We start from the raw sequence: 24,987 nt of genomic DNA on the forward strand, positions 1-24,987 counted from the left end.
TGACATGCCCGGTGATTAGGGGGTGGGTTTGCCGGGAGGGGAGAAATTCAAGCTGCTGCCTTGTAGAAGATGCAGTTAGAGCGCAAGGGCAGGGAGGGGCTGGGAGTCCGGAGTCCTGGGTTCCATGGCCAGGAATTGAGAACTCTTGGCTTGTGCTCCCAGCTGGGGGAGAAGGTGTGGTCCACTGGTGGTGTAGCCAGGACTCCTAGGTTCTATTTCCAGCTCTGACACAGACGTGCTGGGTATCCTTGGGCAAGTCACTGCCCTGCTCTGTGCCTCAGTTTCCCCGCCCACCTTTCTTTATCTGCTTAGAGTCTAAGCTCTTCCCAGCAGGGACTGTCTCTCACGAGGCGTCCATGCAGCGCCCGGCGCAGTGGGGCCCTGGTTTCTTTTGGGGCTGCCACGCATTGCCACAAAGAAATGATTAATATCCATGTCCTTTGTATTACAATCATCCCAGAGGCTAATAACAATACACGGAGAAAGGAAAAGAACTAGCACTGTAGGGGGAGGATGGAGGGGAATGGCGCAGCCAGGAGAGGAGAGATGGAGGGAATGGGCAGGTTGGGGAGGAGAGACTGGGATGGGCCAGGAGAGAAGATTTTACCAGAACCTCAATAGGTTGAGAAACAGGAGAGAGAACTTGGGCTCCTGACCCCCAGCCACTTAGCTCCCATGCTTGGGGCAGGCATGTGGAGGTCATGGGGGTTAGACCCCACCCCGTTCCCCTTAGCATGGCCCTCGGTGTCACTTAGAGCATCCTCAGGGCTGCTCTAACTCACTGCTCCCCATGGCCCTTGCAGAGCAGAGAATGGCTACTGCGCAGTGCATTCCACCCGTGCCCACAAGGCCCTGGCACAAAGGGGATTCTCAGGGGTCTTCCTCCTACCATCCTCTCCCTTGCTCCAGAGATTAAAGAGGGATCAGAGAGGAAGAAGGACACTCCCCGGCCGCAGGTGCAGCAGCCCTCCCGCCTGTCAATGCAGCGACGGTTCCCCCTCCTGTCTCCGTCCAGCCACTGTTCTCTGAGCGGGACCCTGCCCCATCCAGTCTCTCCAGCCCCACATCTCTCCCTAGCCCCGCTCTCCTGCTCCAATCCCTCCTTCCCCATCCAGTGTGCAAATCTCTCCCTTTCTGCTCTGCCAAGCACGGCCAGGAGAATCCAAATCCTCTTTTCTCTCCCAGAGAATAAAACCATCCAGGGGGAGGGGGATTTTTTCCCCTCTGTATTTTGTTTTATTATTTTATTTTAATATAAATAGAAGTGAAAAACTCGTGGGGGGGGTGAAAAAGGCTTAAATTTAAAAGCATCGAGAAGGGGAAGAAGGTGGGGGGGTGGAGGGATAAAATACATAGGGAAAAAAAGTCTAGCGCGGAGAGATTTAGTTCCATCTGAAAGCTGTCGGCGCGAATAAAAAGCTTTTCTTTGAACCCTGAGTTTAATAGCGAGAGGAGAGAGAGGGAGATTGGAGCGCCAGCCCCAGGGTTTAATCAGTCCTTCGTTTGATAAATAGAGGGAGACAAGGCTTGGAGTGTGCATTTCCCCCCCCCTCCCCGGCAGCCTGCGTGTCTCCTCCACAGCGCTGCTCACTCGCTCTCTTCTTTCCCCGCGCGTTACGCTCCTGTCTCCTTTTCACCTCTCTCTGCTCCTCGTCCCGTGGTCCGGCCGACCCGCCGGTTCTCCCCCGCGCACAGACAGAGGCGTGTGCGCAGATGGCAAACAGGTGCATGGACGCACAAATGGAGAGACACATGCCCAAAGAGAAACACACGCGGACATGCACAAAAGTGTGCACACGGAGCTGCAGACCCACAACCAGAAGGATACAGAGAGAGCCTCACACACACAAACATGAAGGACCAACACAAATAGGTGTGTGTGCACTCACATAAATGCACAGAAATAGACACGCACACTTGTGCAAATGCACACTCAGCTGGACACACATGCACTAGCGCTCCTGGAGATACACACACAACACAAATGGCAGCAGGACACAAGGCACCCACAGGAAGGGCAGGAGGATGGGGATTAGAGGAGGGGTAGAAAAGTCCAGCCCAGAAGGTGTGAATAATTTATCTCCTGCTGAAGTTGCTGCCGCTGTGCGGGGCCAAGATAAGGCCGAACACGGCATGCCTTTTAAGCAGCAAACCTTTTGGAAGACAACTGTCTCCTTAGCATAATGGCCAGGCCCAGCGACAAGAAAAGACTTTCAACTTGCGCTGCCGTGGCAAACAGCCAAACTGTCGTCTTCTCCGGGATCCCTCCGCCCCGCTCGACTGTCTTACCCTCCCCAGAAACCGCGCTGAGCTCAGGGTCCTTCCTTCCCAGCCATCCCCGTGCCAGGGGGTGAAATAAAGACCCTGTGGCAAAGGGCTGGTGCCGTGCCCCGGCCCCGCAGCGTATCCTGCACTGAGCCCGGTCCCCCGGGTCAGACAAAAGCGTTTCAATCCCCGTGAGCCTGGACTATCGCGTGCTGCCGGCAGGGGGCTGGAGAGGCCCAGGGACCCAGCGATGCCCGAGGCCAGCGAGTGGCAGGGACTTGGCTTGGCTGATCCAAGCTGGAGTGGAAGACGACACCCCCCCCCCCCCCCGGGTTGCCCTATGCTGCGGGGGGCACAGGGGGATGAGGACGTGTGTCCACGCGGCCCCCGCCTTTAGCTTAGGTGCCTGCCCACTGCCAGGGAGGACTTGGTGCTTTAGCGCCTGCCGGCCAGTGTTTCTTCAAACACTACGGGGGGAGGGATAGCTCAGTGGTTTGAGCATTGGCTTGCTAAACCCAGGGTTGTGAGTTCAAACCTTGAGGGGGCCACTTAGGGATCTGGGGCAAAATCAGTACTTGGTCCTGCTAGTGAAGGCAGGGGGCTGGACTCGATGATGTTTCGGGGTCCCTTCCAGCCCTATGAGATAAGTATATCTCCATATATTACAGGGTTATTGCTGCTGGGGGGTAGGGAGCAGTAACCCTGGCTCAGGGCTGCCACTAGCCCACTCTCCCTCCGCCCCGGCAGGCTCGCAGGAGCGGGGATTGGCTGGACAGTGACAGACACGGGAGCTGGAAAAGCCCCACCCGTCTCCTCTTCCCACCATGGCCCTTCTAGGATCCTGCTCTGGGATGGCTGGGGGCCGGACGGCGCGTGCTGTAGCCTCCCAGCACCCCAGACTGACAATGCCCCCGGAGCAGAGGGGCTGTAGCTGCATATCATTTACATATGCAGATCAGGCCGGGTGATCAAACAGCAGCATAGCTGGTTTGGATCCGGGGGTGGGGGTTGAGAGCACTTTTAAATTCATGTTCCCTGCGTAACACCGGCTGTCTGAGGACCGTCCCGAGAGTCGCTCATAACCCGTCAGCCTTCGCTGCATAAGGCCCCGGGACCGGGTGTTGCCACATCCTGGTGGACTGGGGTTATTCTCCCAGCTCAGATCGGATCCGTTCGCCCGGCCAGCGCTGGCTTCCCTCCTGGCTTGATCTACAAGCTCAGACGCTCGGGAGCTCAAGTGCCACAGTGCAGCGTGACTAGACAGACGCTCGGCTTGGTGCCACCGGAAAATTCACCTGCGTCGTTTCTGCCCATTATTCCGAGTGGGGTCTAGTGGGCTGAGACCGTGGCTGGCAGCCAGGATACCTGCATTCGTGTCCCAGCGCGGGCAGGTAGTGTGAGCTAGTGGTTAGAGCAGAATAGTGGGAGCCGGGACTCCTTGGTTCTTCTTCCCAACTTGCAAAAAGCGTGAGCTATGATTAGAGCAGGGAATTGTTAGTCAGGATTCCTGACTCTGCCCTGTAGCTTTCGGCCAGTCATTTCCCTTCACTGTGCCTTGATTTCCCCATCCCTTGGGCAAGCTCTGCCCCTCCCACGGAGGAGGAAATGTTCAAGCTGCCTGGGACGTTTTCCCACCCGCTCCTGGTGTGGTTCTGCAGCTCCCAGCAGGCTTTGAAGAATCACCTCTCCTGGTCTGTTTGTTGCGGTCAGACCCTGGTGGGATTCCTGCTGTGTCAGCCTGGCCCATGGTTTGTGATGTGCTGCTAAGTGGGCAGCAAACTCAGTTCGGTGCTGACTCGGCTGAGTTTTGAAGCCGGGCTGAACAACCTCAAACCAATCCCCAGAAGCTTCTCGCAAGCTTGAGTCTAACCAACGTCCTCCCGGCGCTGGCTGGATCCAGACGCACACGCTGTGGAAATGTAGAATAATCACCGATTGTCTTACAGCCATCCCTAGAGGCCCTGAAACCCCACTGCACTAGGTGCTGTACGGACACATAGTTAGAGACACTCCCGAGCTCAGGATCCAAAGACCTGAGGCAAAGGAAACAAGTCTGAGGCCCGGAGCTGACCCATAGACGGCCCCTTCCAAGGTTTCCAAATTCCTTTCCGTGCCACGTGGGCAGGAAACCGAACCCCCTCGGGACGTTTTCAGGACAGCGGAGCTGCGCTGGTCGCTCTGTGAGCCCGTGGCTAGGGGACGAATCCGGCGTGTGGGCGACGCAGACGCGAGGCACTGCCCGGCCTGGTTTGGGGTGAGGGCGGATGACAGTTCTGCTCAGAACCGGGTCTCGTATCCCCAGCCGCCCACTAACAGAGCGTCTCTCAAATCGCCTCCCGATTCCAGGAAACCCTGCACCGGGCTTTGAGGGAGGCTGGGAGAGCTCCGAGACTGGGGGCTGTAAAGCCAGCGGCAGAAGGGTGACTCTGCAATGCACAGGGAAAGTCCCTCCTTGCTCCGGTTTCCAGCCTGAAGGTGTCTGTCACTGTACCACACTTGTTGGCCCAATAAAAAGATCTCCCGTGATCTACCTCAGCCATCAGTTTCCCTCCAGGATCAATACAGCTGCAGGGGTTTCTGTTATTCTAGCCTGCCCGGCTGAGAGACCTTCATAAATAACCGTCATCTCCTTGTGCTTCTGGAAGCGTCGCAGAGCACGCGTAGCGGGATTCCTAAACAGCACCAAAATGCAGCCACCTCTGGGGGCCGCGCCACAGCTCTGAGGAGGGGAGCTGAAGGACGAGCTGTTTGGGGCAGGGGGTGTCTGGGTTTGTACAGCGCAGTGCACCCTGGGGTCCTGGCCCAGGAGTGGGGCTGCTAGGAGCTACTGCAGTGCAGACAATAGCCGATGATAGGTGTCCCGTTTGACCCGGCCGGAGCGACCAAGGGCAGGGGAAGGCCTCAACCCAGATCCGCGCGTCACCTCTGCTCTAGGAAGGGATGAGCTGGGGCTACTGCTCTGTCTCTTGCCGAGAGCCCCGGGGCACAAGCTGGGGGGGTTGGCCCGCCCCCAGGGCATTGATTCTGCCGGTGCTCAGAGGAGCAGAGCGCCTCCTGCTGGTCACCAGCACCCACCGGCCAGCCAGCCCGGAGCCTCTTCAGCTCCTGAGATCTGGGGGGGAGTCCCACGTGCTGTGACCTCCCCTCCTTGGCTTGGCTGCCTGGCTCCCTCCCATCCTGCCTCTTCAGGGCCACAGGGGCCTAGAAGGGATGAGGTTAGCAGGATGCCGAGACTGGGCAAGAACAACCAGGAGGGTAAATGGGCATCGCTCCGTAGAAACCAGCGGGGCAACAGACCTGCTTCCCAGGCACTGCGGCTCGGGCCCAGCGGGCACCTCTCTGCGGGCCCCGGCCGTGCCCCGACGAGGACAAGGGGAAGCGGGAACAGGACCCAGACATACGCCTCCCCCCTGCTGGCGTTTCTCCGAGGGGCTGGGGCTGCGTTCGGCCAGCAGAGCCGGAGCGAAAGAGACCAGCGCCTTGCTCGGGGCCGGGGGCGCCGGCGCGTTTCACTGCGGCTCTTGGGGTGGGTGCCATTTGTCTGATGATGATTTGCTGGTGGGGGAGAGGCAGCTTTTAGATGGCAAATGGAATTGGCCAGGCTGGCCAGAGCGATGGTGGGTCTAACCCAGTTTCCTCCCCCCGCCCAGGCAGGGGTGTGCGTCGCCAGCCTCTGGGCCGTGCACCTGCTTAACGCGGCTGTGAAGAGATGCTGGGGGGCTGCTCTGGGTCTCGCTGCTCCCTCCCCCTCCCCGCGCTTCCTCACTCTCTGATCCCACTCGCTTCTCCTCCCACCTGTCTCGCCCCCCCTTTCTCTCACTCTGATCTCTCTTCCTCTTTGATCTCTCTCCTCCTCACCCCCAGCCAGTCCTCTCCTCCCCTCTCTTTCTTTCCTTCCTTCTTTCCGGAATCGCTTTCCTTCCAATCCCCCCCCCCTCCTTTTTTCTCTGCCTCTCATCCCCCTCCCCCCCTCCAGAAATGCCATGCCGGGGTCTGTCAAAGATCAAAGCGCCCCCGTGAAATCTCATTGAGTCGACTGCAAGGCCCCAGATCTCCATCCGGCCTCTCAACGCAGGGCAGAGCGGCTGGGGCCTGGCCAAACCCTTCTCACTCCGCATTAAAGAGCAAGGGGGGGCGGAGGGGGCCCATTATATCTCCTTGGTCTCATCTCCATCCGGCTTGCCCTAGCGTGAACTGCCGTAGCCTTGAATGCACCCATTCCAGCCGCCCCAGCAAAGTGCCCTTAGCGCTCCCCTCCCAGACAGGGGCAGCCGAGCCCTGCGGCTGGCTGGGAGACCTCTGCAGAGCTCAGCAGGGCTGGTGAGACGGTCGGGGGGTCCCAGGACCAATCCCTAGCTCTTATCATCCGTAGAGCTTTACGAAGGAGGCCAGCCTTATTTTACAGATGGGGAAATTGAGCTCCAGAAAGGGGAAGCAATTTGCCTGAGGTCTACTCCAGTGCTCCAGGCACTAGGCCACACTCTCTGCCCCGGCCTTTCCTTGAAGAAGGGCAGCTGAGTCTCCAATGACCTGGGCTCATTACATGGTTACTAGCCATATGGAAGCACCTAAAAGCCCACGGTCAGGGCCCCATGGTGCTAGGAGCTGCGTGTGCATGTAGTGAGAGACAGCCCCCTGCCTCAAAGAGCTTGCAATCGAAATAGAGAAGACAAAAAGGGCAGAAGGGGAAACTGAGGCACAGAGCCGGGGCGTGACTTGCCCAAGGGCTCTGGGATGAGAACTCATTTTATTTGCTTTCAGTTCTTCCCTCCCCTTCTATTCCTAACCCAGCCTTTCACCTGCAGCAAGCCCCCACCCTGGGTCACAAGACAGGCTAAAACCCTGTGCTACATAGCCCAAGCCCAAGCTGCTTGCAGTAGTAGGCTGTTATCCTCTATGTACACCAGTACATGGGGCACACAATGGTCCCCTTTATTAGCAAGTCCGAGAACTCCCTGGAAGGGTCATGGGAACTAACAGGACTTAGCAATCCGTATAGCACAAGTACATCTATGCCTGTGCCAGTCACCCCTCCGATTGCAGTGTAGACACACCCTTATGGTCCTTTCCACATGCCCAGTCCAGGGCTCGCTGTGGGGGAACGGATCACTGGGGTGGTTGGAAATGTTATTTTTAATATATTCCTCCCCTTCTCTCCCCCCCCCCCAAAATAAATCAATCCTGGAATCAGCCTGGTTGCTCTTTCTCAGAGGGGACGAACAAGGAGTCCTAGACCCTAGCCTCCTGCTCTAGCCACTACCCCGCACTCCTTCCCGGGACCGGAAAGAGAACCCAGGCATCCTGATGTGTAGCCCCCTCCCCCCCCAGCTCTAACCACTAGACCCCAGGGCAGGCCGCTCTCTGGGCAGGGACCGGCTCCTTCTTCTGTGTTTGTACAGCTCCGAGCGCCCATGCCAGGGGCTCTGGGGCCTTGCAGTAGTAATAATTAAGATAGGAGCAGAGAACCCAGCCAGCTCCCCGTAGTTGCCAGGACTCTGCCGGGGTAAAGATTCGCTTGTAAAGCCAAGTGGTCTGTGTTCGTACAGCCCGAGCGGCGGGAGCCCTGCTCCGTGCCTGGGGCCCGCCACGCCCTAGGAGGCCACAGACAATAATCAGAGAGAAGCGGCAAAGAAACCGTAGCTCCCCCCCCACCCCCCGCCTCCTTCGTCCGTGCCCCCCACCCAGCTCCAGCGCGGCCCCTTGCTGCCTTTCAGAACCGCAGCTGTCTCCAGCCAGGCTGCCAAGCTGCCGGGGCCCTGCCAGCTCCTCTTCCTCTGGCGCGGGGCTCGGCCTGCTGGCTGGTGCCAGCTTGATTCACTTCAACGTGCCGCTTTCCCCCAGCCCAGCCTGGCCTGGAGGCTGGGAAGTGTTGAGATTCCCCCACCCTGAGCCTCCCCGTCCCGCTGTCGATGCCCGGTAGCCCCCGGGCCGGCTGTGAATTCGCTGCCACGTGACCAGCTGCTGTGGTGGAAAGATGCGGCTATCGATCGCCCTGGCTGGGCAGGGGGATGCCAGGGGGGCTGGGAACCCGGGGCCCCGGCTGGGTTTAGGTCCCACAAGGTGGCTGTGGACAGGGGCGGCCGGGCCCAGCCGGGGGGCGAGAGGGAAGGGGCTGGGTTGTGGATGGTGAACGCCAGCCCCAGGCAGAGCTCGAGCAAACTACACGCTCCTACACGTACACAGCGTAACGCAATCCAGATACACACACACACACGCACACACGCAGGCTGTCCACGACACACGCACTGTAGACAGCCTAATACACTCATGCACATCGACCCACACGGTACACAGCATAACACACAACCTAGCTACACGCAGACATACAGGCTCTACACAACATAACACACTCACTGGCATGTAAATAACACAACCTCATACACAGGCTGCCCACAACATACACACACACTGTACACAGCATAACACACAACTAGATACACATACAGGCGGTACAAAAGAGAACACACACGTAGACACACACTGTACCTCGGAGAACACACAACTAGGTACACACCCGCACCCTCACAGGCTGCACACAGCATAACACACGACACAGACCCTTGTAATGCACATGGCAGACACACATTCACACACGTAAACAAAACACACAGACCATACACCCCCCCCTCACACCCGCCCAATGCCCCTGGCAGAACACACAACCTCGAAACACGTTCACACATGCCTTCAGCACCTTTTACACAAAACACCCGCTGAGCCATTCTGTACACCGCACACGTTGTGGTGCAACAATCGTACACAGTACAACAGCGTCACTCCCACAGAAGGCACGCATCGTAACACCCGGCCTAGACACAACTTCACACAGGCTGTGCACAAACCACACACACACACACGGGACCAGGCTTCCAGAGTGCCCACCACCCAAAATGCACCCAGCGCACCACTCGCTCGGCATCTTTTTCCTGCTCGCCTACCCCGCTGCTGACCTCAGTGCTCCAGGGTGGCGCTAAGGGGCGCTGTGCTGCTCTGTACTGACCCCAGTGCGGTGCTAGGGGGCGCTGTGCTGCAGGGAGCTGTGGGTGGGGGCTCAGTAGGGGGCGCTCTCCCCTCTGGCTCTGTGCTGACCCCAGTGCGGTGCTAGGGGGCGCTGTGCTGCAGGGAGCTGTGGGTGGGGACTCAGTAGGGGGCGCTGTCCCCTCTGGCTCTGCTGACCCCAGTGCGGTGCTAGGGGGCGCTGTGCTGCAGGGAGCTGTGGGTGGGGGCTCAGTAGGGGGCGCTGTCCCCTCTGGCTCTGCTGACCCCAGTGCGGTGCTAGGGGGCGCTGTGCTGCAGGGAGCTGTGGGTGGGGGCTCAGTAGGGGGCGCTCTCCCTTCTGGCTCTGTGCTGACCCCAGTGCGGTGCTAGGGGGCGCTGTGCTGCAGGGAGCTGGGGGCTCAGTAGGGGGCGCTCTCCCCTCTGGCTCTGTGCTGACCCCAGTGCGGTGCTAGGGGGCGCCGTGCTGCAGGGAGCTGTGGGTGGGGACTCAGTAGGGGGCGCTCTCCCCTCTGATTCCCCAGGACCCCCCAACATTATTGGTGGGAGAAGCTGGTCCCGGTGCTCAGTGCCGTGCAGGGTCCCTCCCTCCCCAGGGCACTAACGCTCATCCTCTCTCCCTTCCCAGTTGTCCAGACTCGGTTCAGCGAGGAACCGGAGGATCAGACCGTGGTGGCCGGGCAGAGGCTTGTCCTGTCCTGCGTGGTGCTGAACTACTCCGGGATCGTGCAATGGACCAAAGATGGCCTGGCACTGGGCATGGGGCAGGGGCTGAAAGGTACTGACGCTCCGGCCAGGGCAGGGAGGGGAGGCGGCCAACCTGTGGGTCGAGTCGGGCTGATCCATCGCTTCCCTGTCGCCCTGCGCCGCTGGGGCGTAGCCTTCTCGGCGGCGATGGGGCTGGAGTCACAAGGCACGAGCAGCAAATCAGGGGGGCACGACAGATCCACCCACTGCCCTTCTCCCTGCACGCTGGGCCGGGGGAGCCCGGGCAGGCCTGATTCCTGGCTCTCCTGATGTTAATATCAATGGAATAAATGGGCCCTGAGAGTCCAAGGTGTTAACAGGACCTTGTCACTGTCCGGGGAACACCCAGGATGACTCCGACAGATTCAGGTGCCAGCTCCGGTGATTCCCAAGCCCGCTGGTGTCCCGCCTCCCAATGCCAATTTCTGGCAGCCCATTCCTTTCCCCTCTGGGCATATCTAGGTTTTGTTCCTTCGCTGCCCCACGTCTCCTCCCTCCCGCGCTCATCCGTCCCTCCTGCCCCGCCCTTCCGCGTCTCCTCCCTCCTGCGCTCATCCGTCCCTCCTCCCCCGCTCTTCCGCGTCTCCTCCCTCCCGCGCTCATCCCTCCCTCCTGCCCCGCCCTTCCCCGTCTCCTCCCTCCTGCCCCACCCGTCCGCATCTCCTCCCTCCCACGCTCATCCCTCCCTCCTGCACTGCCCGTCTGCGTCTCCTCCCTCCCGCGCTCATCCGTCCCTCCTGCCCTGCCCTTCCGCGTCTCCTCCCTCCCGCGCTCATCCCTCCCTCCTGCCCTGCCCTTACGCGTCTCCTCCCTCCCGCGCTCATGCCTCCCTCCTGCCCCGCCGTTCCGCGTCTCCTCCCTCCCGCGCTCATCCGTCCCTCCTGCCCCGCTCTTCCGCGTCTCCTCCCTCCCGCGCTCATCCCTCCCTCCTGCCCCGCCTTTCCGTGTCTCCTCTCTCCCGCGCTTATCCCTCCCTCCTGCCCCGCCCTTCTCCGTCTCCTCCCTCCTGCCCCGCCCGTCCGCATCTCCTCCCTCCCGCGCTCATCCGTCCCTCCTGCCCTGCCCTTCCGCGTCTCCTCCCTCCCGCGCTCATCCCTCCCTCCTGCCCTGTCCTTCCGCATCTCCTCCCTCCCGGGCTCATCAGTCCCTCCTGCCCTGCCCTTACGCGTCTCCTCCCTCCCGCGCTCATCCGTCCCTCCTGCTCCACCCGTCCGCGTCTCCTCCCTCCCACGCTCATCCCTCCCTCCTGCCCCGCCCTTACGCGTCTCCTCCCTCCCGCGCTCATCCGTCCCTCCTGCCCTGCCCTTCCGCGTCTCCTCCCTCCCGCGCTCATCCGTCCCTCCTGCCCTGCCCTTCCGCGTCTCCTCCCTCCCGCGCTCATCCGTCCCTCCTGCCCTGCCCTTATGCGTCTCCTCCCTCCCGCGCTCATCAGTCCCTCCTGCTCCGCCCTTCCGCGTCTCCTCCCTCCCGCGCTCATCAGTCCCTCCTGCCCTGCCCTTATGCGTCTCCTCCCTCCCGCGCTCATCAGTCCCTCCTGCCCCGCTCTTCCACGTCTCCTCCCTCCCGCGCTCATCCGTCCCTCCTGCTCCGCCCTTCCGCGTCTCCTCCCTCCCGTGCTCATCCGTCCCTCCTGCCCCGCCCTTCCTTCGCTCAGTCTTCCTTTGCCCCCCCCCCCCGCCACACACACGCTGGGTGGAGCGGAGTGCCATTACCTGGGATAACAGCACCACCTGCTGAATGAGATGGAGAGAGGGAAAGAGGCTGGCTGGCATCTAACATGTGGAAAGCAGGACAGAATGAATCCCGGACGTAACTCCGTTGATTTCCATAGAGTAACACCCGGGATTCTTTTGGCCCATTCTCTTCCTACACTCTGAATTCTCTTCCATGCTCCAGGGTTTTTATTAGCCTCTTTTTAATCACAGGACAGACTTAGCCTGTGGAACTGACTGCCACAAGATTCTACGGGGTGCTAGAGGTTAGCACGATTCAGGGTTTCTGCAGATAAGAAGACAAGCTGTCCAGAAGCCACTGGCTACCTGGTATTAGGAACAAATTAATGTGTCCTGGGGCAGGTTATTCCAGAATTAATAACAGTCCCTAGCTCTTATTATCTGTAGGTCTCAAAGTGCTTTACAAAGGAGCTCAGTGTTATTATCCCCATTGTACAGATGGGGAAACTGAGGCATAAAGAAGGGAAGTGACTTGTCCAAGGTTACACAGCAGACTAATGGCAGAACTGGGCCCAGAACACAGATCTCCTGAGTCCCCATCCAGGGCGCTAGCCACTAAGCCACACTGCCTCCTGTTATGGGGGCTCTTACACTTTCCTCTGAAGCAGCAGTTGGAAACAAGATACCAGGCTAGATGGGCCCCTGGTCTGCCGCAGCCTTTCTTATATTCCTGTGTCTTTCAGATGAGATGGAAAACTGTGGTCTCAACCACTCATGCTCGTTTAAGATCCCACAGCACCTTTATAACCTTGTTCTCCTGGCCCCATTCCAACTCTGTCAGTAACATTCTAGCTCCCAGTGTGGTTTCAGTTCCTCCCTTGCTGTCCTATACTGTTGTGCTGCGTTGCTATTAAACCACTGCCGTGCCCCACCCCAGATACGGTTGCATTTCAGTGCTTGGTGAATGATTCCCGTGTAGCTTTGCTATGTGGCGGTTAAACAGCTGCCACGCACCACCTCCGAGAGGGCTGCATTTCGGCACTGGGTAAGCAATCCCTGTGCAGTGTTGCTGAGTGGCTGTTAAACAGCTGTCATGCTCCACCCCAGAGGTGGCTGCAGCCATTCCTGACGTAGCTCGTATGTCATCGTTCACATCTGTAAAGGGGTTTGGGATCCCAGGGGATCGTCCCTTGACCCGTCTCTAGTGCCTCCTAGTGGTGCCATGTCCCTTCAGTCTGCACATACCCTGGTGCCACTCCAGGTCCCGTCGCCTCACTGTCTGTCCTGTCTCTTCCTGCAGCCTGGCCGCGCTACCGGATCATCGGCACGGCAGACTCCGGACAATACAACCTGGAGATCACCGACGCCGAGCTCTCGGATGACGCCTTGTACGAGTGCCAGGCCACAGAAGCAGCGCTGCGCTCCCGGCGGGCCAAGCTCACCGTCCTCAGTAAGGGGCTGCCTGTTCCCCAGGCCCGTCTCCTGCAGGACTCCCCCAGTCCCCGGCCCCTCTCACTGCAGCACGGCTGGGCCCAGCTTTGGACTAGGCGCTCTGCTCTGTCTCTTGTTGGGTTCTTGCAAAGTGGCTCACCAGGGTGACTCTGGGTTGGTTCTGTGACGGGAGACTGGCAGGGAGCAGTGAGGGTGACACGCAGCGGGGGGCGCTCTCCCCTTTGAGTCCATGTTGATGCCGGTGTCCCCTAGTGAACCATCCTCCCTGCTCCCCGCAGCCCAGCGCCCCCTAGCGCCATGATAGGACACTGGGGTCAGCGCTGCTCTAGAGGGGAGAGCGCCCCCTACTGAGCCGCCACCTCATCCCTGCAGCACAGCGCCCCCTAGTGCCAGGCTGGGACACTGGGGTCAGCACTGACCCATAGAGGAGAGCACCCCCTCCTGAGCCGCCACCCCATCCATGCAGCACAGCGCCCCCGAGTGCCAGGATGGGACACGGGGGTCTGCACTGACCCAGAGAGGAGAGCGCCATCTGCTGTCCATTTTCCACTGGGGACACCCACTCAACAGACCCAACTCATGGCCGCTTCTCCAGAGGAAACCTGGGCCCACAGCCCCTCCCTTGCACTAGCATGGCTGCCGGCAGCTGTTTCCTCTTGGATACCCCAACTGTGGGAGGGGATCCCCTTTTCCAGCCTGCCCCAGAGCCTGGGGGCGCGGCTTGTGCTGGGTGACCCTGATCTCCCTGAGCGCTTTCCCCAGCCTTCGAAACCAATTCGCTTGAAAATTAAATGCCAAGAACGTGGTGGCGGGCGCCGGCTCCGTGGGCAGTCGGGAATGCCGCTCCCGCAGCCGCCTCCCCGAGCCCTCGCAGGTCCTGGCTGTGCCGCTCGCTTTAATGCCTTCATCTATATGCGCGCCGTGGCTGAGTTACTGCAGCTGCGGGTGCCGTAACTTTGATTTCCCTGACTTTTGTGCCTTGTAAAAAGCCGCAATCGAAATGTTGCATGAATGGAATTTGGAGCTGATTTTTTATTTTTTTTTTCCCCCTTCTCTTGCATTGAAATTCTTATTCGAACGCCCGGAGAGAAAATTAAAGGGAAGGCGCGAGGGGGATGCGGCTGGATTAACGGAATGTGCAGCTGCAACGGCAGATTTCCTCCCGGTCGCTCGGGTTCTGGGGTGGGTGGGCCCGGGAGCAGTTAGAAAGGCTCGTGCGATGACGTGTTAAAGGGGTGGGGGGCTTAAGAGAGGGGGAGGGAGGGTTTGGGCAGGGTCTGAAGGATTCGGGGCTGTTTGGAGCTTGGCCCGCTACCCCACATGTGCATCTTCCTAGCTCCGTGCACCGGAGGCTGCAGGAGATGGTTGCGCTCCCTTCCATGACTCAGTTAAGCCGGGCGAGGGTTTCGGGAGACCGTGCAGGGGGTGAGGCCGGGCCGTGCAGGGAGGTAGAGAGCTAGAGGGAATCGTAGGGTCTGCCGGTGTCCAGCAGCCTCTGTTAGAGTGAGCCCAGCCCAGCCCATCTCTCCTCGGCAGCTGGGGCACTTCGCCGGTGGGGTGTCAGGCCAGCAGCCGGGTCTTGGCACCACCGGAGCCCAGCTCTGAGAGGGGCCGAGCGGGGATGCTGCGCAGAGGGGGCTGGGCAGGACTGACAGCTGTGGGGACGCGCTCGGGGCCCATGGCTGGGGCACGCGGAGACAGGCTGGGAGAATCGGACACAGACTAAGATTAGCAGATGCCGGCGGTGGGGGCCGTTAGGAAAGGATCCTTCCTCCCCTTGCCCACCCCGTGGCCCTGCCGCCCGGTCAGCCAGGTGCACTAGGGGAGGGCTCTGAAGCCCTGTGACAGTCAGCGGCACGGGCAGGGGTTGGATACCCTGGGCTTCTGGAGAGACAACAAGCAACCCCGTCCTTTCAGCACTGGGCCCTGATTGTGCCCTCTACCCAGGGCAGGGCGAGGTGACGGGATGACTGTCCAGACTGGCGCTCTCACCGCCAGGACAAAACCAGCCTGTAAACAAGAGCACAGAAGTCAGGGGCCAGGGTCTCAAACCAGGGTCCCGAGCGAGTTGGCTGGGGGCGGGGATGCCCTGGATCTGTGCAAAGAGGAGAAACAGAAACCGAGCAAGCTTGTTCCATCCTTTTCCGCTCTTCCCTTCCTCCTGAGCTCCCTCCTCTAGACGCCCATTATGCGTTTGCATAACTGCAGAGAACCTCCCCTGGGGCAATTTGAAACCAGCGGGGCCTTTCCGACACATTCATCTAGGCTCCCGCTCTGCGGGCGTGTCAGAAAAATCCCATCCTACCTGCAAACAAACGCATTGTCTTTCCAGCCAGTACGCCAACCCCCGCCCCGCCCGCCGCAGGTCCCGGAACTTTTACAGTGCACTCCGGGGACTGCATCTGCAGGCAAACAGAGAAGAAAGCCATACGCTGTCACTTTCGCGATGGAAGGGGCCTGTGACGGCTCCCACCCACCCTACCCGCAATCCTGCCTGCTTCATGTGTAACGGCGGAAGGTTGGGAGCTAAGATCTTTTCTTGATGGCCCAGTTTCCTTCTCTTAAGGTTTTGTTCTTAACTCCAAACAAGGCCGGCTTCTTCTTTTATTTTTATTTTTAAATTAAGCCCTAATAAATCAGTAATGGGGCTTTAGAAATCAACCACAAAGTGGCTTCGTACAAAGAAAAGCAACTTCTCCAGCTCCGCTTCCCGGTTGACAATCAGCTGTCAAAGCCCGACGTCACTTACAAAGAGCCCGCGAGCAGGCCGGTGTCTTTTTTTGTGCTGCTAATCAGTTTCCCTTTATTAGAGCATCATCAATTTTTCAGTGTCACGCGGCCTGGATTCATTAAGACGTGCGGTGGTTGAAAGAGCCACGAAAAAACCTCCGCTCGCTGTGGAGCACAACTTGGTAGGGCTTTTTTTAAAGCCCCCGTCCCCGCAGTAAGAGCTGCAGGTCCAAGACAGAGCTCCTGAGTAGATTACATAAAGCCCTCATTAAAACACAGATCTCTCTGCATATTTCATCTAACAGAATAGGCATGTAACCGCCTTTAGATAGCTGGTCTCTGGCTGGTCGTCCTGTCTTCGTGTCTGAAAACATGGGCTACTGCTGGTCAGAAATTCTTTGGCAAAATGGTTTTTTTGCTGACGTCCGCAAGACTGAAATGGCTGGTGGGGAAGGTTTGGTTTCAGCGAATGTCCCGACTTGAAAAGCAGTTTAGGAATCGTGAGCATTTTTGAAAGGAAACGTTTTGGTGTCTCAGTTCAGCGCAACTTTCCGGTTCAAAACGTCCCTTCCTTTGTATTAAGGAAAAAAGAAGCAAAGGGCTGAAACTGAAATGAAATATGAGGCGTCTTGATTGACCCAAAACAATTAATTTTTTCAGATTTGCGGTTCACAAAATATTTCGAGATTTCAACTTTGACCCCAATTTGAGCGTGGAAAAATGTTTTAAATCTCGAAAATTCGCCTGGAATGGGCAAACAGTTCCTCCCTCCCCCCCGCCTTAATATCGGGGTGTGACCCCCACTGCCCCATCCAAATGGAGAGTGGTTCGTTTCCTGGGGTCAAACGCCCGAGTTGGAGCTTTCTTGAATGGGGCCGGATTGACTGAGGCCAGTTTGTGCAGGTTTTCAGGTTATAACAAAAGGGTGGTCGCAGCTCGGGATGGAGGTGTGAGCTGCTCACCATAACGGGGTATCAGGAATGAATCCCTCCCCCAGCATTATCTGACCAGTCAGACGGGTGCATTATGGGAGCGTTCAGAAGCACCAGGTGTTGACCAGGGCTGAAGTCAGAGTACTGGGCTGATGGACTAGTGGTCTGGTCTGGTGCAGATGCTGGGGTGGATGGACCAATGGTCTGGTCCGGGGCAGCAGGAGGGGGAGATGCTGGGGTGGATGGACCAATGGTCTGGTCCGGGGCAGCAGGAGGGGGAGATGCTGGGGTGGATGGACCAATGGTCTGGTCCGGGGCAGCAGGAGGGGGAGATGCTGGGGTGGGTGCACCAGGGCTTAGCTCATTGCACCCAGTAGCTCAATGCTCTGCAACAGCACGCTGACCCCTGTGTCCCCCCCCCATGCTGACCCCTGTGTTCCCCCCACGCTAACCCGTGTGTTCCCCCCCATGCTGACCCCTGTGTTCCCCCCCATGCTGACCCCTGTGTTCCCCGCACGCTGACCCGTGTTCCCCCCCATGCTGACCCCTGTGTTCCCCCCACGCTGACCCCTGTGTTCCTCCCGTGCTGATCCCTGTGTTCCCCGCACGCTGATCCCTGTGTTCCCCGCACGCTGACCCCTGTGTTCCCCCCCACGCTTACCCCTGTGTTCCCTGCACGCTGATCCCTATGTTACCCCCTCACGGTGACCCCTGTGTTCCCCGCATTCCTTATGGTGCTTGGTGAGTGTCTTCCCCCACTTCGTCTGATCCATGATTTCTCCCCCGGTGTGCCCACTGCCCTGGGGGCCATGGTGTGTGTAGCAGGGCCGGAACTATATTGTGGGCAGCAGGGTGAGGGGTCAGCCACAGCCGGGGTGCACCGAAGCCCCAGCCGCGTGCCGGATCCGACCCAACCCAGCACTCACCTGCCTCTCTCTCCTCTGCTGCCAGTTCCCCCTGAAGACCCGGTGATCGACGGGGCCCCCGAGATCCTGCTGCGGGCAGGCACCCCGTACAACCTGACGTGCCGGGCTCACAGCGCCAAGCCTGCCGCCACCATCGTCTGGTTCCGGGACGGGCTGCAGCAGGAAGATGCCAGCACCAGCACGGTACAGAGCCCGGCCTGCCCGGCCTTTGCCGTTCCCCACGAGCTAGAAGATGCCGAGGGTGGGGAGAGAAGGCAGGTGGATCCCTCCTGCCCTGGGGAGGCGGAGCGGGGTGGCTGGCTCCGTTCGAAACCCCTGCAGGAAGGACAAGTTGGAGAGGTCTCAGTCCAGCCCAGGGGAGCGAACAGTGACCACTTGTCCCCGTTGGCCCTCATTAGCTGTTGGCCCTCGTTAGCACATGGCCTGAGGACGGAACAGGCTCCCCTCCCACCCCGGAGGTGGACGTCACACTGGGAATACTGGGGCATCTCATCCCTCCCACTGCACCTGCTCTGGGTGTGTGCGGATGGCTCACGCCCCAGGGCTGTCACCGGATCCTTGCTAATTCCCGGAAGGAAACGCCGTCCCTTCCCCTCTCCCACTGCCTCTTTAATTGATTTGATTCGTTTTCCTTTCCCCTGAGAGAGCCAGGCGCACTTTCCAAGAGCACTTGAGAGCCAAATGTCCCGCTCATTAATCCCCACACGGTTTATGGCGCGAGAACATGAATCCCGATGAATTTGTGGGGCGTTTTATGGGCATGTCACAGGCCATTCGGGGAGTGCCGTTCCAGGCGAATTTGGAAACCATTCACTGCAGCATTAGCGCTCGCCAGCCTGGCTCCGACCCCCGGGGAAGTCCGGCCCACCGAGATTCTCCCCAGCAGTGGCATCATCGGAGAGTTTGGGGTTGGTTTTTTTCAGTGAGGGAGTACAGTCTAGTGGTTACAGCAGGACACCGGGGTCCTCTCCCCAGCCTTGAGAGAGGAGTGGGGTCTAGTGGTTAGAGCGGGTGGGGACTGGGAGGCAGGACACCTCAGTTCTCTCCCCAGCTCTGGGAGGGGAGTGGGGTCTAGTGGTCAGAGCAGATGGGGACTAGGAGCCAGGATTCCTGGGTTCTGTTCTCAGATCTGGGAGAGGAGTGGGGTCTAGTGGTTAGAGCAGGTGGGGACTGGGAGGCAGGACACCTCAGTTCTCTCCCCAGCTCTGGGAGGGGAGTGGGGTCTAGTGGTCAGAGCAGGTGGGGACTAGGAGCCAGGATTCCTGGGTTCTGTTCTCAGATCTGGGAGAGGAGTGGGGTCTAGTGGTTAGAGTTGGGGGGGGACTTGGCATAGGATTTTGGGTTCTTTCACCAACTGTAGAACTGAGTGCTGTCTAGTGGTTAGAGCAGTGAACTATAACAGGATTCCTGGGTTCTCTTCCCGGCTCTGGCTGGGAATGGGGTCTAGTGGTTAGAGCAGCGAAATAGAAATTAGGGCTCCTGGTTCTTCTTCCAGGCCTGGGCTGGAGCCGAAGGCTGGTGGTCAGAGCCAGGGGAAGGGAGTCTGGGCTCGTGGACTCCATGCCTGGCTCTGCCACTGACACGCCGTGTGGTCTTGTGCATGTCCCTTGCCCTCTAAGTTTTTCCACCTGGGCAATAGGAAGGAATAGCACCAAGGGCCCCCATTCTCCAGCCCTGTGGTTTGATCTTCCCCTCTTCCCCACGGGCAGGAAGTGTTAGCAGACGGCAAGAGGGAAACCACGGTTAGCCAGCTCCTCATCAACCCCACAGACGCGGACATCGGGCGGGTCTTTGTCTGCCGGAGCACCAACGACGCCATCCCGGCCGGCAAGGAGACCTCCGTCAAGCTGAACGTGCACCGTGAGTCCAGCCCCTGCCCCGCTGCTGGGCTCCAGGGCCCAGCTGGACGGCACATGCAGGAGCAATGGGAACCGGGCCTGGTTCCCCACCTCCCCTGCCCTTGTCAGTTACACCAGCGTGCAGTGGGTGCAAAACACTTCCATTTACACCCACTGGGGTAAACGACCAGGTGAGGGGCAGCCCACAGGAGGCCGTGTCTGCACTGGGCAAGGAATCCACCCCAGGGCACTGATCACATCCAATGCTTGGCTCATAGATAGAGGGGTGTGTAGGAGGATAGATAGATATGGGGTGTCTATGGATGGATGGATAGAGGGGGGTGTCTGGAATGGTGGATGGATGGACAGATGGGGTGTCTGGGGATGGATGGACAGAGAGGGGGTGTCTGGGGATGGAGGGACAGAGAGGGGGTGTCTGGGGATGGATGGATAGAGGAGGGTGTCTGGGATGGTGGATGGATGGACAGATGGGGTATCTGGGGATGGATGGACACAGAGGGGGAGTCTGGGAATGGATGGACAGAGAGGGGGTGTCTGGGGATCAAGGCCGGCTCCAGGGTTTTGGTCGCCCCAAGCAGCCAAAAAAAAAAAAAAAAAAAAAAAGCCGCGATCGCGATCTGCGGCGGCAATGCGGCGGGAGGTCCTTCGCTCCGAGCGGGAGTAAGGGACCGTCCGCCGAATTGCCGCTGAATAGCTGGACCTGCCGCCCCTCTCCGGAGGGGCTGCCCCAAGCACCTGCTTGCCAAGCTGGTGCCTGGAGCCGGCCCTGCTGGGGATGGATAGATGGATAGAGGGGGGGTGTCTGGGGATGGATGGATGGACAGTTGGGGTATTTGGGGATGGATGGACAGACGGACAGACAGAGTGGGGGTGTCTGGAGATGGAGGATAGACGGGGTACCAGGGCGCGAGGCCACCCTACGCAAGAGGGCACAAACAGCCGTCTGGGTTCGATACCCCAGCTCCCCGAAACCAGGCAGCCCAGCGCCTGCAGAGCTCACCCCAGGGAGTGGCGTCTAGTGGATGGAGCACAAGACTGGGACTCAGGAGATGGGGATCTCCAGGTCTGCCACTGATCGGCTTGGGCAAGTCTCTGCCGGCCACCCGTGGAGCGGGGATGGCGCTGACCTGCCGTGCGGGGCTGGCTCTGGCCAGCGTTCGCCACTCAGGATTTCCCAGCTGGGTCTGTGCAGCCCGGCACTGACACCCAGTGGCTGCTGTGGGGAATCACAGCTCTCACGGGACCCGAGTGTGGCACTGACTGATCCACAAACTGTCCATTGAGTTTCTCCTGCAGCTCCCCCCGGCCCTGCTGCCCTCCAGGGAGAGGCGCTGAACTACGACCCTGCCCGCCGGCTCATGGGGTCAGCGGGGTCACGGCCAGAAAGGACCATCAGGACCGGCCAGCCTGGACCTCCTGCAGAGCTCATCCAGGGCTTCCCGGACCCAGACTGAGCGAGGCCTGGCCTGTGGCCAGAGATGCCCAGCGATGATTTAAAGACCCCCACCCCAGCCCGGGAAAATCCACCCCGTTGCTCACTGGGCTGGCAGAGCAAGCAGCTCCCTGCACCAGGCTCCACCCGGGGGCCTTTTCTGTCCCCGTGTCAGTTTCCTTCCCGGGCGTCGTGCCACTGACGGCTGTCTCCGTCTCTCCCTGGCAGATCCCCCCACGGTCACCCTCTCCATCCAGCCCCAGACGGTGCAGGAAGGCGAGCGGGTCGTCTTCACCTGCGTGGCCACTGCCAACCCGGAGATCAGAGGCTACAGGTGAGGGGCGCGGGTGGAACCAGCTGGGATATAATTAAAGGGGAGGCCCTGGGCCAACCTGCTCCTGAAGCCGGGTTCCCACTAGCATCACAGCACTCGGCTTCAGCCCCTGGTGCCTCCACTCCCCCCCGTGGATTCAAACCATTCACTGATGGGTTACACAGCTCCATAGCCCATCATCGACCCGCTGAGCCACCTCCCTCCTGGGGGGAGGAGCCTTTCTCTGTGTCTGCCCTCCCCCCCCAGCGGGAGGAGCCTCTCATTGTCTGCACTCCCTCCCCGCCCAGGTGGGCCAAAGGTGGCGTGATCATCGAAGAAGCCAAGGACAGCAAGTACGAGACGCAGGTGGATTATTCCTTCTTCACGGAGCCCGTCTCCTGCGAGGTGCACAATGACGTGGGAAGCACCAACGTCAGCACCCTGGTGGACGTGCACTGTGAGTGCCACGGGGGGGGCGATGGGCCCCACTGCTCGGCCTGGGCGGAGACGAGACAGGGCTGTGGTGGCTGGAAGGGGGGGCTCTGCAGAGAGGTGGCTGGGCACAGGCAGAGCCTGGGGTGTTCGCTGGCTCCCCGGTTACCAGCCAGCCTAGTGGGGTGTCACCTGAACACCAAGCCTGGCCCCGAGCACACAGAAAACACGGCCAGCGGCGGGACTTGAACACGGGATTGTTAGCACCAAGGGCACAAACCATCCCACTGCCTGAGCCCCTCAAGTTGTGCCTGAGCAGTCAGGGGCTGCAGGCTAGTGGGAGCCATGAGCGCACGGGGACACATGGACACGCTCACACATGAGCCTTCAGCACACAGGGACACGCACAAACAAGCCATGAACACACGTGCACATACACGGACACGCTCACACACGAGCCTTCAGCACACGGGGACACACACAAACAATGAACACACGTGCACACACACGGACACGCTCACACACAAGCCTTGAGCACACAGGGACACGCACAAACAAGCCATGAACACACGTGCACATACACGGACACGCTCACACATGAGCCTTGAGCACACGGGGACACACACAAACAAGCCATGAACACACGTGCACATACACGGACACGCTCACACACAAGCCTTGAGCACACGGGGACACACGCAGGGACACGCACAAACAAGCCATGAACACACGTGCACATACACGGACACGCTCACACACGAGCCTTGGTGCACATACACGGACACGCTCACACACAAGCCTTGAGCACGCGGGGACACACACAAACAAGCCATGAACACACGTGCACACACACGGACACGCTCACACACGAGCCTTGAGCACATGGGGACACACACAAACAAGCCATGAACACACGTGCACATACACGGACATGCTCACACACAAGCCTTGAGCACACGGGGACACACACGGGGACACGCACAAACAAGCCATGAACACACGTGCACATACACGGACACGCTCACACATGAGCCTTGAGCACACGGGAACACACGCAGGGACACGCACAAACAAGCCATGAACACACTTGCACACACACGGACACGTGCACACACACGGACACGCTCACTCACGAGCCTTGAGCACATGCATGCACACATGGGGCACGCGCACATACACAAGCCATAAGCACGTGCCCTCACACACACAAGAACACACACACATGAGCCATGCGCGTGCACGCACGCACACACACACACACACACACACGTGGACACAGACATAAGCTATGAGCACACACACGCACTCACCAGGGGACGGACACACAGATGAACCACAAGCACGGGGATGAACACCACATGGGGAGACATAGACATGGGGACTCATGGACACACAAGCCATGAGCACACCTGGACACACCCACGGGAGCCAGGAACACCCCCACGCATGCAGGGCCGCTGACGTCTCCTCTCTTGCAGTCGCCCCTCGGATCGTGGTGGACCCCAAGCCCACGACCACCGACATCGGCTCGGATGTGACGCTGACGTGCGTGTGGGCCGGCAACCCCCCGCTGACCCTCACCTGGACCAAAAAGGAATCCAACATGGTAATTCCCCACCCAGCGCCCCATGGCCCAGGGGCTCACCTGGCCCGTTCCCCACAGTGGGTGCTAGCGATGGTGGGTCTCCGCACGCGCCCCCCTCTCACACTCCGCCCTGCGTTTGTGCCCAGGTCCTGAGCAACAGCAACCAACTCTACCTGAAGTCGGTGACGCAGGCCGACGCCGGGCAGTACATCTGCAAAGCCATCGTGCCCAGGATCGGCGTGGGCGAGCGGGAGGTCGCCCTCTTTGTCAATGGTGAGGCCCTCTGCCCGTGGCATTGGGGAGCAGGCTGTGCCCCAGTGTTCATACCCACAGAACCCGGTATTCATACCTACGGCTTGGTACCATAGGCACAGTACCCCAGTTTTCATACCCACGGCTTGGTACCCTGGGCACAGTACCCCAGTTTTCATACCCACGGCTTGGTACCCTGGGCACAGTACCCCAGTATTCATACCCACGGCTTGGTACCCCGGGCACAGTACCCCAGTTTTCATACCCACGGCGTGGTACCACAGGCACGATGCCCCAGTATTCAGACTCATGACTTTGTACCTTGGGCACAGTGCCCCAGTATTCGTGCCCACGACTGGTACCCCTGGCACAGTGCCCCAGTATTCGTGCCCATGACTGGTACCCCTGGCACACTGCCCCAGTATTCGTGCCCACGACTGGTACCCCTGGCACACTGCCCCAGTATTCGTGCCCACGACTGGCACAGTGCCCCGTGCTTGGGACTCCTTGTCTCTCAGAACCCTGCAGCTTGACATCCTGTCTCCTACTCCCTCCAGAGATGCTCACCCCGGCCTGCTGCGGCTCCCCGTTCTCGTTAACTAATGAGCCTGGTGGGACACTCCACAGCCGTGGGGTGCCCGCTACGGTGCCCAGTTTAAGCCGCTGTTTCTCTCCCCCCACAGGCCCCCCAATCATCTCGAGTGAGGCTGTTCAGTACGCAGTGCGCGGCGACCGCGGGAAAGTGGAGTGTTTCATCGGGAGCACGCCACCCCCCGACCGCATTGTGAGTGCTCTCCTGGGGGGGGGAGGGGCTCTCCACGGGGGGCAGGAAGGGGGGCAACCCGGCCTGGCCTGGGGACCCTCCAACTAACACACCAGGGCAGCAGCAGCTTCCTACCTAGCCGGGCCCTCGTCACCACAGCCCCCGTGCTTCTCAACACCCCCTGTGCCTGTTGCCTGTGCCAGAGAACGGAACCGGCTAGAGCGAAGCCAGTTTATGCACCAACAGCTCCACCAGTCCACACTCGCCAGGGTTAGGAACTGCCGGACGGTTGCTCTGCCATGGGGAGTTGTCCCCTGGCTCTGCTGCCGGAAGAAGGCATGCTGGGGGGTTTGGGAAGGACAGTGGTGGCTGGGCCGAGTGGAACCTTTCCAGCTCTTGCATGTCCACCTTGGCTCTGAGCACGGTCAGCCTGGAATAGTCCTTAGCACAGATGCAAGATGCCTGGTGCATGTGGACGTGAGATGAGCCGCAGTCCTTGAGGGGCTACGAATTTAGCATGGTTAATTTCTCCAGTATGGACTAGCCTAAATTTAAGGCACTCATCATGTTGTCCTTGGAGTTTATGCTGTGACAGCCCCGGGGGTAGATCTGAAGCCAGAGTCTCTGGAT

General features: G+C 59.7%; 1 protein-coding gene across 1 annotated transcript in view; it reads left to right on the plus strand.

The window, feature by feature from the left end:
• The window catches only part of KIRREL1 (kirre like nephrin family adhesion molecule 1), an 85,118-nt gene that overhangs the window by 47,442 nt on the left and 12,689 nt on the right, over positions 1-24,987 (plus strand). The window contains exons 2-10 of the mRNA XM_054010725.1: positions 9,890-10,039; positions 12,982-13,131; positions 17,747-17,904; positions 19,431-19,581; positions 21,241-21,346; positions 21,634-21,782; positions 23,236-23,363; positions 23,489-23,615; positions 24,278-24,378. Coding sequence (XP_053866700.1) covers positions 9,890-10,039; positions 12,982-13,131; positions 17,747-17,904; positions 19,431-19,581; positions 21,241-21,346; positions 21,634-21,782; positions 23,236-23,363; positions 23,489-23,615; positions 24,278-24,378 — 1,220 coding nt within the window. The remainder of the gene's footprint in view (positions 1-9,889; positions 10,040-12,981; positions 13,132-17,746; positions 17,905-19,430; positions 19,582-21,240; positions 21,347-21,633; positions 21,783-23,235; positions 23,364-23,488; positions 23,616-24,277; positions 24,379-24,987) is intronic.

The sequence above is a fragment of the Malaclemys terrapin genome, chromosome 21 (genome assembly GCF_027887155.1).
Source record: "Malaclemys terrapin pileata isolate rMalTer1 chromosome 21, rMalTer1.hap1, whole genome shotgun sequence".
NCBI lineage: Eukaryota > Metazoa > Chordata > Testudines > Emydidae > Malaclemys > Malaclemys terrapin.